General features: G+C 32.5%; 1 protein-coding gene across 1 annotated transcript; it reads left to right on the top strand.

Annotated features, from left to right (window-relative positions):
• The first annotated feature begins 12205 nt into the window (after window positions 1–12205).
• On the top strand, window positions 12206–17137 carry LOC132177153 (protein NRT1/ PTR FAMILY 4.3-like). Its single transcript, XM_059589389.1, has 6 exons — window positions 12206–12265; window positions 13166–13406; window positions 13706–13923; window positions 14344–14784; window positions 15428–15570; window positions 16043–17137. Exons 1-6 carry the CDS (start codon window positions 12206–12208, stop codon window positions 16941–16943), a joined length of 2004 nt encoding a protein of 667 aa, XP_059445372.1. The 3' UTR covers window positions 16944–17137.
• The last annotated feature ends 242 nt before the right edge of the window (window positions 17138–17379 follow it).

Raw genomic sequence — 17379 nt, 5'->3', positions numbered from 1 at the left:
TTCCTTATTTTTGGGTAAGAAAACTAATTTGAACTTATTATTAGTCTATTTTGTGAAAAAAATTTCTACCTTGTCTTTTTTTCTTTTCCTCTTTCTTTGAGCGAAGTCAAACTTTCTCTACCAACTCTTACAAATGGCCACATTATATTTCTGAACTTCCACTGGTTGGTTGGTTTTGTTGGAAAGGATGTATTTGGCTTATAAGTGGCAGTTGCTAAGGGATGCTCATTTGGTCATGGGTATGTCTTTCTTTCTTTTTTTCTTTTTTTAATTTTTTTAGTTGGACCAACCGAAAGGGAAGTGCAAGATAATTTAAAAGAACCTTTTAGAAATGCAATTGACTAAAATCTTAGACTACCCATATTGGATTTCTGTGGTAGTCACATTTTCATACTTGATTTATGCACATGTATATTCATGCATAAAGAAGGGATGGAGGTAGAGAAAGTATTGATTTCATATGGTTGTTTATTGTCTGCACAACGAGCTCTTCCCCATGCCAACATATTTAATTATCACGTGATATTATTTATACCATTAGATATAACACCATTAAATCTTGATTAAGAAATGGCTTCTCTCTATTTCACTTTAAATAAACAGTAATTTGATTTGAGATGATTAACGCAGTCTAAATCATGTATGATGCCAATGTGGTACAATTATAGAGTCAACTACTATTTATCAACCTTGCACTGAGTACTTTAGTACAGCTAGAATCCAAACTTTTCATATAACTTTTATTCATCAAGGCTCTATTTTTTTTCTAGTTTTGTTTGATTGTGGGGAAAATTCCTTTGCATGAGACCTGGGAAAAGACACTAACATAGGTGCATTATGTAGTTATTCAAGAGGTGAAACAATTTCAACAAAAACGGCCGATAGATAATCAATAATGGTGAAATGGGTCATACTTTTTAACTTGATTCATAGAACTTTATTGCAAAACGACATGGTTGAAAAGTTCTGAATCACCTTATGGTCATCATAAAGGGAAAGTCTCGGATTACAGCAAACAGGCCTTGATTAGATAGAGAAGTAGACTTTGGTTCTAAGCCTTCATAATGGATTGGTGGGTTTGAGAGAACGGAAAAAAGGATTCTCTCTTTTTGTTTTAACTCATAATGAGTCTCTAATGGATTTTAAAAGAACAACAAATTTGTAAAAAAAAAAAAAAAAAAAAAACATTTTTGTTTATGCAACATTTATCATCTTATCAAATATTCACCCACTAGGTCTCATATTTTCTCCTATAAAATCGTTTGATAGCTGCATTGAGTTCCATAAAGTGAGAAATAATAAGTTTGACCAAAAAAATAAGATATACTCTATAACGAGATTTGCACCATTATTTCAAAAAGACTAATTAAGTTGCAACTGAAACTTCACATAATCATTTAATAAGAAACAAATGTGAGATTTAGCATCTATAAACACTTTTATAATTTTCACTTACTTGATGTGGACAATCCACCCGTGCAAACGTTACGGTGCATCATAGGATGCCGAGAAATGGTACACAAGTAGTACATTTGTATTCGTCATCAATTGAGTGAGGCACCATTATCATCTTCTCTTTTCCTTCGAGAAATTTTCTTTTGAATTATTGTGGCCGCCTTGCTTTGTTCAAGAAAAAGCAATGCCCATGTTGCTTTTCTTTCTCCAGCTAGAGATGCTAATTACCAAGCTAAAGGCCTATTCTATATAGATGATTTTGACAGCTGAATTGAGCAAACATAACAGAGTCAAGTTAGTGGTGAGGCAATTGGAGAAGCATTTTTAGTGCCACCTTCTTTGGAGAGTGTTTATAGGAGCTTTACACAACTCTTGCCTTTCTTCTACTAGGCAACCATTGCATAAGAAGAATTTAGCACTCCTATATTGTCCACATCAAGAAAGATCGCAATTGATTCACTTGTTTATTGTCCTTTGTCCTTTCATGGAATATGTGGATCTCTCTCCACACACACACAAAAAAAAAAAAAAAAGTGGTAGCCAAGGCATCTACTTGTATCCACCCTCACCAAATTAAGTCATTATCCTTTGTTTGACAATCAAAAGGACAATCATATTCCTTAGGGGTGATACGTGAGTGAAGCCCTCACAAGGGAGCTCGGGTTCGACTCGTATAAGCTTGGCTCGTGCTCAATTCATTATTAAATGAGGCGTTTCGTGAACACAAATACTGGCTCGAATATTAAATGAAGCAAGCTCGGCTTGACTCGGTTAGGCTTGTGAGCAGCTCGTATAAGGCTCGAATTGGTAGTTGTTCACATAGTTGCTCATATTAATATTAAAAATTGATGATTTTTATTTTTATTTTTATTATTATTTTTTTCTAATAGCATCTTTTTATTATAAAATGATGCATATCATTTCTCTTCAAAATCAAGTGCCTTGCTGTATTGACTCAGATTCTATACTCGACTAGTCAAGTTAAGCAAATGTTCATATGCAACCTGGCTTGATCCGTTTAAGAGTACTTGAAGTTTAAATTTATAATAAAAAAAATTAAACTAAATTAAATATAAGATCCAGTTCAAGCTCGATTTTTTGGCTCTTCCTTGAGTTCGAGTAAAATTTAAACGAGCCGAGTTCAAACAAGAAAAGCTCGTTTAGGCTCGGCTGGTTTACACCCCTTAATAATTCCTACATAGTTCCATTTTTTTTTTTTTTTTTTTTGTAACGAGTTACCTTAAGTAAATTAATTATTAATTTACCAAGTATGTGATCTTCCACTGCATTAGCACCAAAATCTAGAACTTTATTATTTGACAATATTATTGTTTCTTTTCAACTTTATTAGTTGACAATTGGTAAAAAAGATTTTGACCTAGCAGTACAAGCTGATTTGTACCTATACTTTTTTTGTGGTGGTGTCGGCATTTGATTTCTTTATCTCCCAAAGTTTATAAGAAAACGACGTTATCCTACTAAATCTGTGATTATATTACCATCTTCAACTTCGGGATGAATTTGGAATCTACAAGAGAAGATTATCCACCCATATCCATTCTCATCATCCTGCTATAAGTCAAAAGGTTTGACATTACCATCAACAAATTAGAAGTTAAAAATGCTTCATGAAATGCCCTTAAAACTATTTTTTATGTTACTCGGAGGAGTCTCTTCTAATTTTTGCTCATTTTCTGTTTTTCTAAATTTTTTTATAGAGTAGCGCAGAGATACTACAATTTTTATTACAGATCATAATTGGTGAAATAATTAAGCAAAAAATACGGCTTATCAATTTCTTAATTATTTCACCAATTATGAATTGTAAGTTTGCAACATCAGTTTATAAATGACTTTGTAGTAAAAGTTGTAATAATAGTTGTAATAATCCAAACATTTTCCTTTTATATATAGTTAAGCTAGGATCTATGCATGCCCCCATAATAAATATGTAATGCTTAAACTCACTTTGCAATCTATTGGCAGTAAGCTCTCTACATTTTTATTTCTTATGTTCTGGTGCTTAGTGAATTAAATTTGTAGTTACAATCTAGTCGAATTTGTTAATGCTTTTATTAAGAGTAATGATGGAAATTACATTTTTATCCCCACAATGCTAAAGCGGTAGTCCAGCCAACCCTTTGATCAATCATTGTTAAAAAACAAAATCCAAGGGTTTCAAAACTTTGGTTTTTTGTTCTCAACAAAAATATATATTCAAAACACAAAACCCTTTTAAAACCGACTTTTATTGACATCAAAACATTTTTTCAAACTAAAAACAAATAAAATACTTTCTAATACACATTAACAAATATACCCAATTGAAAGTGTGATTATACTTAGGATGCAATGTGACTTTTAAACTCGGTTTTCACCGAGATCAAAACATTTTTTCAAACCAAAAGCAAAAAATACCCTCTAAGTCACATTAACAAACATATCCTATTGAAAATGTGATTGTACTTAGGATGCAACGTGACTTGATTACTGGAAAAATATTGAAAGAAAAAGAAAGAAATGCTATTATGGTCTTGTGGTGGGAGACTGGCCGGGAGTTGTATATAAAGGAGACCTACAAACGTGTGGAACTGTCTCACCTGAAAAAAAAAAAAAAATTAAAAATGGCCTTGACCTTAAGCGTAAAAGCTAATTTTGAGGCGCACGACCAATATTATAAAGAAGCATATATATAATGTATGGTCGAAGCCTACAAATTTGAAGATTGAGATAATTGGTCAATTTCCACATGGAACTTTATTTCTAGTGGTCTTATATTCTCTATTGGCATGTGGTCGCCCATTTATTTATTTATTTATTTATTTTTGACGACACTCGCCCATTAATTTATTTGATAATAATATATAGACCTTTGTCTTTAATGAATGATAAAGATAAACCCAAGTTCTTTTTTTTTTTTTTTAGGATAATCAGAGATATTGTATTTAGTGTAAATGCTGCAAAACAGAAAACTCTGCCTGCAAAAGATCACGTATACAATCCGGTGGGTCATTATACCACACCATATTCAACTGTTCTCGTTCACCAAATTTTAGCTATGATTTACCCTTTTTTTAAAAAATAAAAAATAGCTACCAACTTTTCTTAAACATCTATATCGCACTCTCTATTTTAGTTATTTATTTTTATTATTTTATTTAAAATATTATTTCTTTATTCACTTTTACTATTCTCAAAGAAGAGAGAGAATTAGATTTTTTTTTATAAATTTAATTTATGTATGGTTGAATTACAATGCGCATCAAATTTGCTATGCACCGTAGCAATTAGCCTTTTCTATTTTTGTTTTTTTTTGTATTTTTTTTAAGCTAAAATGACTAGCTAGATGGTTTTTTTATTTTTTTTAATCTTTGGTTAGCCCAAAGAAAATGCTCTAATTGGTGCATTTGTGGATGATTGACCAAATGGAGATAAGGATGAGAGGTGAGTGGAAAAAAGCTCACGGAAAGAAGGGACAATGTATGTAGAAGAAACCCTATGGAGTGCCCAACTACCGGCTTATATGCAAGGCCTTTTTGACTTTATTGGTGAGAGAGTTGAAGGGTGTTTGAAAATGGTTTGGTGCTTTGAATCCCTTTGTCTTTGGCCCTATTTTTCTTCTCACAAGTTGGTTGAATTGTGTCCAAGTTCAAGCTATTTTTGACATAAAATATGAACACCAAAGAGTTGGCGTGACATGTGTCCAAATCCAATAGTGGTAGAGATTAGGACGGCCAAGATGGTCCCTATCACATGAAAAATAAGGTCAATATGTGTGAAATGTACATGAAGCCGTCATCACACCTTGTTGAGTCGTTGACAATCAGCAAAAGGGGTTGAAGATGGTCTACAATGTGTATTGCACTCATTTCATAGACAATGTGGTTGAGTTAGACCTCTCGAGTACTGCCATACGTAGAAATGGCATAATTCTTGCCAACATGGCAATGGTGCAATGGTATTAGGGGGTGGTAATTCATATTTGCATATTGGGTTTGGGTTGTGTTGAATATGAATATAAAATTTAATTTGACTCGTTTAACTAAATGGGTTAAACTCATCAATCTAGCTTGTTAATTTCGTGTTGAATTTGTATAAGTTTTTTGGTCGTGTTAAAGATTGTCGACTCTAAATGACGCATAAAGTTGCCAACATATAAGAAAGAAATGCCAACAAGCATCTTGCTTTTGTTTGGGTAATTTTTCTATGTCCCCTATAGTCGTTCGTAAAGTCCTTCTCAATATGACTTTAAAAAGAAGAAGGTACTTTTGGATGACAAAGGTGCCTTTCATGTGCCATACACCAGTTAGAGTGTGTGCTATATTGCCTCAATTATTATTATTATTTGTTTTTTCCTTACTAAAAAGGTTTGATCGGTTAATGATTAAATGATTAAATTTATTTCTTCCTATTAGCTTAAATTTTTGGAATAATTGACAATTTAATATGGTATCAGAGCTAAAAGTCCTCGAATTGAACCTTGACTCCATCAATTTACCTCAAATTAAATATTTTACATGTTGGGCCTCACCTATTAAAAGAGAGTTTGATTCCACACATGAAGGGGAGTGTTAAAGTAATGATTACATGATTAAATTTATTTCTTCCTATCAGCTTAAGTTTTTGGGATGACTGGTAATTTAACATGATCATCTTAATTAATTTCCATTTTTCTCAAAAAAAATTGAAAAAATGAAACTTACATAGAATATTAAACAAAAGAAAATATAATATTAATTGATACATTTGAATTTTGCCCACTGAATTGGACCAAAATGCCCATTCCAAGCAATGATTGGCCCAGCATTAGACTAGTGCATCAACCATTATAGCAGATGCTTAAAGTTTACAATGAATAATGTTACAAGTCCCTCTTGAGTTCCTCCAAGAATGATATGGCTATTAAAATCATAATTGAGTTTGTGATTGATCATTATTAGATTTTGATCGCATAATGATTTTAATAGCCACATCATTCTTGGAGGGATTCAAGAGGGACACACGACGGACTTTTAGAATTACTAGTTTACAATAGAATTGCGCATCATCCAATATTTTCTCTTACTTGAAAAGGAAAAACCCCAACGTGTCAATAGACTTTCTAAGAAGTCCACAACGAAAAATTATGAGAATACCATCCTCCTCCGTAGCATTAGCAGTTTGGCATTAAATGCCGCTTGACCTGCAACAAAGAAAGGTTATTAGAAGTATTTTCTACCGGGTTACCCCGACAAGCTTCTAAGAATCTAAGCCATCCTTTTAAAATATTTGCGGTCTGAGTAGTGATATATAGAACACTCAGCGTAAGTGAACAGTGTTCACGTTGGGTGAACAGTCGTATAATTTTTTTAAAAAAAATTTAAAAATTTTAAAAACAGTAAAATCTGTATTACTGTTCACCCAGCGTGAGTACTATTCACTCATGCACGCTGGGTGTTCTATATATCACTACTCTTGAGAAAGTAACTGTGTGGATTTCGGCTTCATGATTAATTATTTATTTCTATTCTCCCACCTCTATGGTCTTGACTAGGAAAAGAGCCTGATCAGACATCGTGCCAAACTATTCATTACACAATGCTCACAAACAAGCTAAAGTTTAGCAATGTGACTAAAAATCTAAACCCAAGAAGTGAAATACAATTTGCTTCAAAATAATCTCGACTGTTGACACTGATTTTTGTACTTGATACCCTTTATTCTTTCTTTCTAGTAAATGGAGATATTATTAGGAATTCATAGCCCACTATATTCAAATTTGAATAGAAGAAGAGGGGAGGGGGGGAACTGCCGACAGACAATGTCATTTTCTGAGTAAATATTAAAGTAATACTTTTTTACTGCATTGCTCAGCACCAAGTTACCGCATTTTCTAACCATTATATATATTTACTATGTGGAATATTATATTATAGCTTTTTGGCACCCCACAAAAGTACTGTTATAGTCTTGGTGATTTGTTGAATTGCATTTGTTTCTTATTCAAAAATATTGTTGGTGAATTTTTTTTGCTTGAGATGATGAGAAGAGGAGAACATTACACGAGTGCTTGAGAAGGCCTAATAGTAACTCCCACATCGAAAATGGAGAGAGCATGGGTTATAAAGATTGAGTGTTCACATGAGCAAATTTTCTCCCCATTTTAGATATATATAAAAAAAATTACAATTTTTTATTTTAATTATTCACTTTTTCAAAATACCTACATTTGGCTCCTTATTTCAGCTTTTAACCTTCATTATTTCATTTAAATATTATTTCTCAAAAATTTCTTTATAGAGAGAATCTTTAAAAAAAAAAAAAAAAACCCTTGTTTTACATTTGGTCAGTGAAGAGTGCTCACCAAATTTGGTGAGAACAGTAGAAGCTCACCAAATATTTATCCAAAGAGTGATGATAGAGTTTACGCCTGGTGTGCATCAACAGTGATGCATGCCAGGCGTAAAAAAGTTTTTTATTATTATTTTATTATTTTAACTTTTTTTTTTTTTTTAAAAAAAATAAAATTACGCCTGCCGTACATCAAAGTTGATTGCACGCCGGCATAAACTCTATCATCACTCTTATCCAAAATACTAAGCCGGATGCAGCTCATTTGGCTTCAATTGCCAAGTCCCGTCTAGCCAAAATAATATTTGACTAGGCATAAGACAATGCTCTGACATATATCCATAGTAAATATATTAAATTGCAGCACTATCATGCGTGCTCACTGTTGGATTTGAATAACACCCTCCTTAACCACATTCTTGGTCTCAGTATGCAACACAGTGTAGGCCATATCAAGAAGATACTAGATAGGTGCAAAAAGTAGAAAAACTTTCTCCTTTATTCAAGTCCACAAATATGCAAAGATGGCTAGAAATATTGTGGTTGGCGATCATAGCCAACTTCCACACTAGTTTTACCTTTCCAATAGCAATATTGTGGGTCACTTTAAAGAATGAATTTTAAATCTTGACGGATTTGATTTGGGCGTAATTTTAGTTGGAACTAAATTCGGTGGGATTAGAAATTTAGAACTTTGTCTCTTGTGTCTGCTTATGGAACATGTCTCAATCCCAAGTACTAGTCCAATTTTTAATTGGTATAAGACCCAAGCCGAATCCAATCTCTTGACAATACATTTTATAGAAAAAAAAAAAAAAAAGTTTCACCTGTCATCAAAATCAGTCAATTTTTCTTTATTTCAAATGTTGATTTAATGATTGATTTTCATTGTCCATCATCAAATTATATGATAGTCAGATAACAGTCTACTAAATAACATTACTTCATCCTTTATATTGCCTACTATATAAACATAATTCTTGCAATTTTTTTTTTCTTTTTTTTTTTTTTTTTTTTTTTTTTTCACACAAGATTCGAAGTTTGTGGAGAAAAAATAGGCTTTTTCAATGTTGATATATAGGCATGAGTATGACTCATACTTACTTCAAGTGGGCAAACCAAATTTCTCAACCCCTATTTTTTTTGTGCATAGGATTATATATATATATATATGGGATCCGCTTAGGATTCATATGTTCTGTCTCCACTTTGTCTCCCGCTTTGTTCTCAAAACACCTTTTCTTGTACCTTAAAATCAAAGCATAACATAGATCATGTTTGTCTAAGGTGGCATGCAATTGAACACTGACTTTCTATTGCCGACAAACCTATACATTACTGACACGTGTCAATAAACAAGTGAATCTAGGCTTGACCCTTCAATAAAAAAGAAGAAAAAAAAAAAAAAATTGATCGAAGAAAAGAAAAGAAGGTCAAAAATATAAAAGATGCTTTGTTTCGTTTCTTCTTTATCCCTTCTTTTTCGTAACTGAAAGTGTAAAAAAAAAAAGAGAAAAAGAAGGAATTAACTAAAAAATAAAAAGATTTGAATTGGTAGTTATTATTGTGTTTTTGAAATGAAAGTGTTAGTATATTGAGACTAATGCTACATATTACATACTATAGTGAGATTAATATGCCAGCATCTATCAACTTTTAACTTAACCATTGTTAAAAGAAAAAATAAAAAAATTAAAGGCTGATGGACATTATCACATTAGCTCAATAAGATGAGAGTGTAATGAAAGTATAATATGTAACATTACTCTTATCAAATACGCTTAAAGCTCCATTATCGATCAAATGCAAAAAATTAGACCCTTACACCTATCTCATATTAGGCTAGTCCAATCTAGCGTTCATATATACTTCAAATTGGGCCACCAGAAAGAAAAGAAAAGAAAAAGATTGAAAAATCCTTTAATTTCAAGTTGTACTTGTTCCAACTCACAATTTCTCTAGCATTGGTCAGTGTGTTAAAGCTACAAAACTTGTAATTCTCTACTCTCGTAGCAATCTTGGCAATAGCCATATATAGAAATATTGCTGTTAGAATATTTTAATAATAGATCTGTTCTTTCTCCATAGTATGTATAGATCAAGGATGAGAATTTCACATACCTCCATTAATCACAAGACAAGCTTTCAATATCTGACTCTTGAATCTCTTGTAGATGCTCAAACATATATAAGAAAACTGTGTTTTGTGTGTGTAGAGAGACTATTACTCACATAATGATCTAATATAATCTAATAGGCCAACTTCACTTATATATAGGGTAAGAGTAACTGGCTTCGTCTTCATGTGTCCACAAAATTAATTGACCCATCTCATTATGGGCTTAAAATGCTAAAACTAAATAAATGACTATGTTAGTCCACCTAAAAGGAATAAATACGTACAACAACTGCAAGATTAATGTACTTTTCATAGTCATTTCATATAGATTGACGTGACGCATTTTAAGGTTTTTTTTTTTTTTTTTAAATGGCTAATATGAAAAGTTACTTAAAGTACGTCACGTTTACGTATATCAAATATGTGTGAAAAGTAGATAATGCTCCTTTGCGCCTATGATAAAAGGTAAGGTGTATGAGGCCCTTTTGGTGTTTGGAAGACAAATAAGCAAGGTATATAAGTAGCATGTCAATTTCGACATTCTTATTAATTGAAGATTATAATGCAGCTGCAATATCTACTTTGCATGAGACAAATTAACTAAGGATAAAAAGCACCTACAGGCTACAAGAAAGCAGTGGATTAATTATCCAATGAACACAAAAAATTTTGAACACCATAATATTGTTTTTAAACACCGACAACCTTTTGACTTGGTTTCCTTGTCTTTGTTTTCCCCCGCACCAAACTATGCATTATAATAAGCACTTAACAGTACGTTGCACTAGTGCAAACTAATTCAAAACTCATCATTCCTCTTTCACTAAGTGCAGTGCTGAACCCACCTACAATTACAACCTGCCTAACCTCCAACTTTATTTATTATTTATTTTTCTCAATTTATTTATTTATTACTCCCACTCTCAAAATCTTATGTACTTTCATGTCATAGTTTACTTGATTCTCCTAATCAGGATGTTAATTTCTAAGAAACCATTTTTGATTTGCAAATTATTCCAACTTGTTAAAGTATTAATTAATCAACTTTTGTTTGATCCTATACGTGAGAGAGAGTATTAGTATTAATTAAATGATGAAATTTATCATTTTCTATTAATTTAAACTTTTGAGATAAATAATAATTTATCATTCTTAATTCTCTTAATTAGGCCAACATACCTAATGAGTTTTAACAATTTGACTTAATCCATTGGTTTTAAAATCTGAAGTTTCAGTACCTCTCTAGTCACAAGATTCACACAAATATGAAAATATAATTATAAACCTTTTGCATTGTTATTGTATAATTTTGGGTAAAGTCTACTTAACTCCTTTAAACTACCACCTCAAACTATTAATTACGACAATTTAACCCCAAAACTACCAAAACAATGACAATGTACTCCTAATGCTAGTAAAATGATGAAACTACCCCTATAAAATTTTCAATAAGACAAAAATACCCTTAAAATTTTGAAAAAAATTAAATTTTAGTTTTTATTTTAGTAAAGGTAATTTTGTCATTTTTTAAAAATTGGGGGTACATTGTCATTGTTTTGGTAGTTTGTGGGTAAATTGTCACAATTGATAGTTTTATGGGTAGATTATCATTGTGGTGGTAGTTTGAGGGGGTTAAGTTGACTTTATCATATTTTTATTTTAGTAAGGGTAATTTCATCATTTTTTTTAAAAAATTGGGGGTACATTGTCATTGTTTTGGTAGTTTGGAGGATAAATTATCGCAATTGATAGTTTGGGGGGTAGATTGTCATTGTGATGGTAGTTTGATGGGGTTAAATAATGGACTTTACCCTATAATTTTTGTTACTATAAATCTCATATATTATGTGTATGAGATCATATGAGGAAGATTTTGCTTTATAGATGAGCTCACTTCACGAAACAGAAATTTTTGGATGTATTACCTCATTAGACAAGAATGCAAAGAATCTAGATTATAAAATGAGGATAACATAAGATCATAAAATCAAAAAGGATTGCATGCATGTGAGCTGAATTAAATATAGGGCTAGTGGTAGAATCATTTGTACGAAAAAGGCAGCAGTTGTTGGCAATTTTATTTGCATATGCATATATAGTTTATCAGATTTTCATCTACTTTAATTAGTGCAAAATTACCCAAAATAAAATAAAATTAGTGCAATAACAAAAGATCGATCATGTGCTACCTTCTAATAGGTTCTATATATTTCATATATAGAAAATGCACGATCAATGCATACGTACCCATACAACACTTTTATAATGAATTCAGTTTGCATCCTGTTATTTGATAACAAGATGGACATGATCTCCTCTTACCGAATACGAACGGTGAAGACATCTCCACGTATTAAGTGGGTTTGTGCTAAAAATAGTGGGTTTAATCTTATATATACATATATATATTGAAAAATAGGATGCAAAAAAATTCATTTGAGTGGAACATAATTAAATAATTAAGTTCTGTATTAAAAATATATTACAAGAATGAGTGGTTAATATGACTTACACTAAAAAAAAAAAATAATACCATGAACGTTGGGGAACTATTACTCTTAATTAAAATAATTAGAAAATGACAAAAAAGATACCATGAGTATAGAATGATACAATGAATGTGGGGAACTATTACTCTTCATTAAAATAATTAGAAAATAACAAAATGATATCATTATTTAACTTGTGGCATTCCTCGAAAGAAAAAAGAAAAGAAAAACTTATATTATATATATATTAAAAAAGAAAATGCTAGGTATTCTTCTAGTATTTTTTTGGTATTCTTTTAACTGTGATTTGACTTTTAAAATTACCGTTAAATTTGAGATTATCATTATTGATTTTTAATCTATTAATGATTTAATTTAAAAAGCCACATCACAGTTAGAAAGAAACTAAAAAAACACTAGAAGAACACTTACTATTTTCCTATTAAAAATCATGTGTTTGTTAAGTTCCCTAAAACACTAATAATATATTAATAATATAATTAAATTAAAAGGAAGAAATGGATTTTGAATTATTATAATATATCATATGTGGGAGAGAAGATATTACTAAGCTCGATATGGACCACCAAATTAAGGGGGCCGAAAAGGCAACTCTCCATGTCAACTCTACTCACAAAACGCAACCCACACGCTTCATTCATCAAAAAAGCACACCAACTCTATCCATTTTCTGGCGGAAGTGTTCTCCACGTGGGCATAGTGCGTGTGGGTTTAGAATTTCACAGGAAGTTTCATTTTGCGACAGAGGTAGAGAGCTTGGCTTTATAAATTAAGAGCAAGCCACTTCATCTGCCTCAAACTCAGCATAACAATTCTAGCAAGTCCTATCTCTCTTTCTCTTTTGCTACCTTGCTTTGGGAGAGAGAGAGAGAGAAGTAAAAGGGAGAGCTTGGAAATGTCTGGAGTGTGTGAAGATACCACTGTTGATTGGAGAGGGAGACCCTCCAACCCTATCAAACATGGCGGGATGAAAGCTGCTACTTTTGTTCTTGGTACTTAATTGCTCAATTCCTCATCTTCATCTTTCATGCTTTTTCCATATATATGTGGGTATTAAAATATAAATAGATACTTATATAAGTGTCATACTACTGGGATAACGTAACAGTAAAGATTGATTTTTACCGTAATATCAACTCAGGCAATCTTATAATCGTAATTTTCTTAATATTATTGCTATCTCTTTCTCTCAGACTTTGTTTTTACACTTACTATTGCATTGGTTATGCATATATTTGGGTTGGGGAGTTTATTATAAATATTGTGTGTGATTATATATGTATTTTCACAGGGATACAATCGTTTGAGATAATGGCCATAGCTGCAGTTGGGAACAACCTGATAACATATTTGATAAACGAGATGCACTTCTCTTTGGCAAAGTCAGCAAACATAGTGACAAACTTTGTGGGAACTGTCTTTCTCCTCGCGCTCCTTGGCGGCTACCTTTCAGACTCTTATCTTGGGAGTTTCTGGACCATGCTCATCTTTGGCTTTGTCGAACTTTCTGTAAGCCTTCTTGCCTTTTATCTCACATCACCTTTTCTTTTTCCCTCCACTTTTTGTCTCTCTCTACTCTCTAGCTAACTAGTCAACCCCCCACAACACGCAAGTGGCTGTAAGCCCACCATTGGCCAATTACTTCATTTTTTTTTTTAAGCTTTTGAAGAACCGAAAGTGCTGTAATGGCACAACAACAATGACATCTATTATCCTGTGGAGAGGACTGGTCCTGGTCTGGATCTTACTGTTTTCTCAACGTATACTCCTTTTTTATTTATTATTTTATCAAATTATATTTTCTGAACAGTAAAATTTTCTGTTTTTCTTTATGTGTGTGATCAGAGAGAGAACATGATTTCTAATCTTACACTTTATTTATTTTTTTTTTTAATTTTTTTAATTTATTGTTATTTGAATATTGTGCAGGGTTTCATATTACTCTCAGTTCAAGCACATCTTCCACAATTAAAGCCACCACCTTGCAACATGCTGAGTGATGGAGAACACTGTAAAGAAGCAAAGGGCATGAAGGCTTTGATATTCTTTGTGGCACTTTACTTAGTGGCATTAGGGAGTGGATGTGTCAAACCCAACATGATTGCTCATGGGGCTGACCAGTTCAACCAAGATAATCCCAAGCAATCCAAGAAGCTCTCCACCTACTTCAATGCTGCCTATTTTGCCTTCTCTGTGGGTGAACTTATTGCCCTTACTATTCTTGTGTGGGTTCAAACTCATTCCGGCATGGATGTTGGCTTTGGAGTCTCTGCTGCGGCCATGGCTATGGGATTAATCAGCTTGGTTTCTGGTACTCTTTATTATCGGAACAAGGCCCCTCAAGGCAGCATCTTCACCCCCATTGCTCAAGTAATTATTCTCAACCGCTCTTTTATATATATAAAACATGTTTTAAGTGATTTAATGTCATGTCAATTAAAATAAATATAATAAATAAATGTGAAAAGTAATATTATTTTTTTTATATTATTGTGTAAGCTATTATATTAAGAGAAGTACTTTTTTTTTTTTTTTTTGTCATATATATCTTTCATGTGTATACCTTGTACCTCACTTATTAGGAATAATTTAATTTCATTGATTCCTTAATTTCCTCATACATATGAGTTTACTGTACAATTATGACCTGGGATGAATATTTTGGTATTTTCTTCTGCCAATAAAGAATGCATTTTAGTGATTTATTAAAGTTCTCCATGATGGCTTTAACTGTTTGATTCAGCCAATTATGGATGCAATTTTGTCCATATATGTTGATTGTGGTTGTTGAATAAATAAATAAATAATATAAGGTTTTAAAATATAAATACAAATATAATATCAGTAAAAGTAGTAGTATCTGCTAGCTCAGGATCATAAAATAATAATAATAATAAAAAATTAATTAACTCCAATTTTTATTTTTTTATGTATCTCATTCAATTTACCAATTTTTCCTTAAAAATAAAATAAAATAAATGTGTATGTCTTTTCCGCAATGTTTCTTTTTCAGGTTTTTGTCGCTGCATTTTCAAAAAGAAAGCAGGTGTGTCCATCTAACAGACAAAGTCTTCACGGAAGCCAAGGCAATGTACCAAATAACCACGTTACATTGTCTTCTGACACTGGCAGTCTCCTTCACACTGAAAAGTTCAGGTATATTTCAAAGACAAAGGCATTTCTTTCCATTTCATCGTCACACATTTTCAGATCATACATGAAATGCAATAAGATTTATAAGATTAAAGAATATGATCAGCAAATTAATTAACCTTAACTTTTCATTATGTTCAAACATTTCACTCAGCATGTAATTGGCAGCTCATACGTGAAAGGCATCTGATATTTACTCGAGTAGGTGTTTAAACAATTTGAACGAATCTTTTTAGTCCACGCTATGATGCTATCTTTTCCGTCCTATTTTTATTGCCCCCATCATCAAGTTACTTTTTTTTTTCTTTCTTTCTTTCTTTGTTTTCCCTTTTCAATTCTTAAGCATGCTTGAGAATATGGTGGCATAATTGCTGCAAGTTCCGCAATTTTTGACCATATTGAAGAACCAAATTTATATTTTAATAAGTTTAGGGATTTTTTTTTTTTTTAATTAACAATTTGGTCAAAATATCAGGTTCTTGGACAAGGCTTGTCTCAAAATCCAAGATGGGGCTAATACAAAGGAAAGCCCATGGAGATTGTGCAGTGTTACCCAAGTGAATCAAGTGAAGATTCTGATCTCAGTTGTTCCCATCTTTGCATGCACCATTATTTTCAACACCATTTTGGCTCAACTCCAAACATTCTCAGTTCAACAAGGAAGTGCAATGAACACTCAGCTTACCAAATCCTTCCACATCCCACCAGCTTCCCTTCAAGCCATCCCATACATATTGCTCATCTTTGTAGTCCCTCTCTATGACACTTTCTTCGTCCCTTTTGCCAGAAAAATCACAGGCCACGAATCCGGAATCTCCCCTTTACAGCGGATAGGATTTGGCCTCTTTTTTGCAACATTTTCAATGGTTGCAGCTGCCATTATGGAGAAAAAGAGAAGGGATTCAGCGGTGAACTCAGGCAAAATATTATCCATTTTTTGGATCGCCCCACAATTCTTAATCTTTGGATTCTCTGAAATGTTCACAGCTGTAGGGCTCATCGAGTTCTTTTACAAACAATCCTTGAAAGGGATGCAAGCATTTTTAACAGCCATGACATATTGCTCATACTCCTTTGGGTTTTATCTGAGCTCCCTGTTGGTTTCATTGGTGAATAAGATCACCTCAAGCTCCTCAAATGGTGGTTGGCTCCATGAAAATGATCTGAACAAAGACAGGCTAGATCTTTTCTATTGGCTGCTGGCCGCCCTCAGCTTCCTCAACTTCCTCAACTATCTCTTTTGGTCCAGGTGGTATTCTGCTAACAATTCAACCTCATCAAGCACATCCCACCTTGAGATTCACGCTGAGGACTATAACCATTATAGCTTCAACAATGCAAAAAACGCTGGAGCTGATGATCATAATATACCTTAATTAAGCATCTTGCTTTATATATGTAATGGGATAAGGGGCTCTCTGGAGGCTAATAGTTTTTGTATATACTTATAAAAGAATGCCATCCAGTGAACCTTGGAGGCAGAAAGCTATATGCATGTATCTCACTCTTAATTTACTTTTTTCTCATTGAGGCCAATGTCTAGATATAATATCTTCTTCTTTTCTCTTTCTATGCAATATCGAGGCAATCGGGTAAAAGAGAATAATTTATAAGCGAAACTCACAAAGATATATACTTTATTCATGCAATTGCCGACCGAAAGAAGACGTATGATCTAGAGATATCTTATTTTGTTGAAACATATGCTTTGATACTAAACTAAATTGGAAAATGCAAAAGAGAAAGGTGGGAAAAGAAGATGCACTTTTTAAGGGTACACAAGTTCTTTTGAGGAATTATATCTAACCCTAT

This window comes from Corylus avellana, chromosome ca4 (assembly GCF_901000735.1).
Source record: "Corylus avellana chromosome ca4, CavTom2PMs-1.0".
NCBI lineage: Eukaryota > Viridiplantae > Streptophyta > Magnoliopsida > Fagales > Betulaceae > Corylus > Corylus avellana.
This window is presented reverse-complemented; position numbering and strand designations above follow the sequence as displayed.

What these genes read in the sequence shown, in the direction of transcription:
- LOC132177153 (XM_059589389.1), top strand. Translation starts at nt 12,206, where the DNA reads ATGGACATGATCTCCTCTTACCGAATACGAACGGTGAAGACATCTCCA. An exon ending in CATCTCCACGTATTAAGTGG is followed by an intron (nt 12,266 to 13,165) that starts GTTTGTGCTAAA and finishes CGACAGAGGTAG; the next exon opens with AGAGCTTGGCTTTATAAATT. An exon ending in CTTCACACTGAAAAGTTCAG is followed by an intron (nt 15,571 to 16,042) that starts GTATATTTCAAA and finishes TCAAAATATCAG; the next exon opens with GTTCTTGGACAAGGCTTGTC.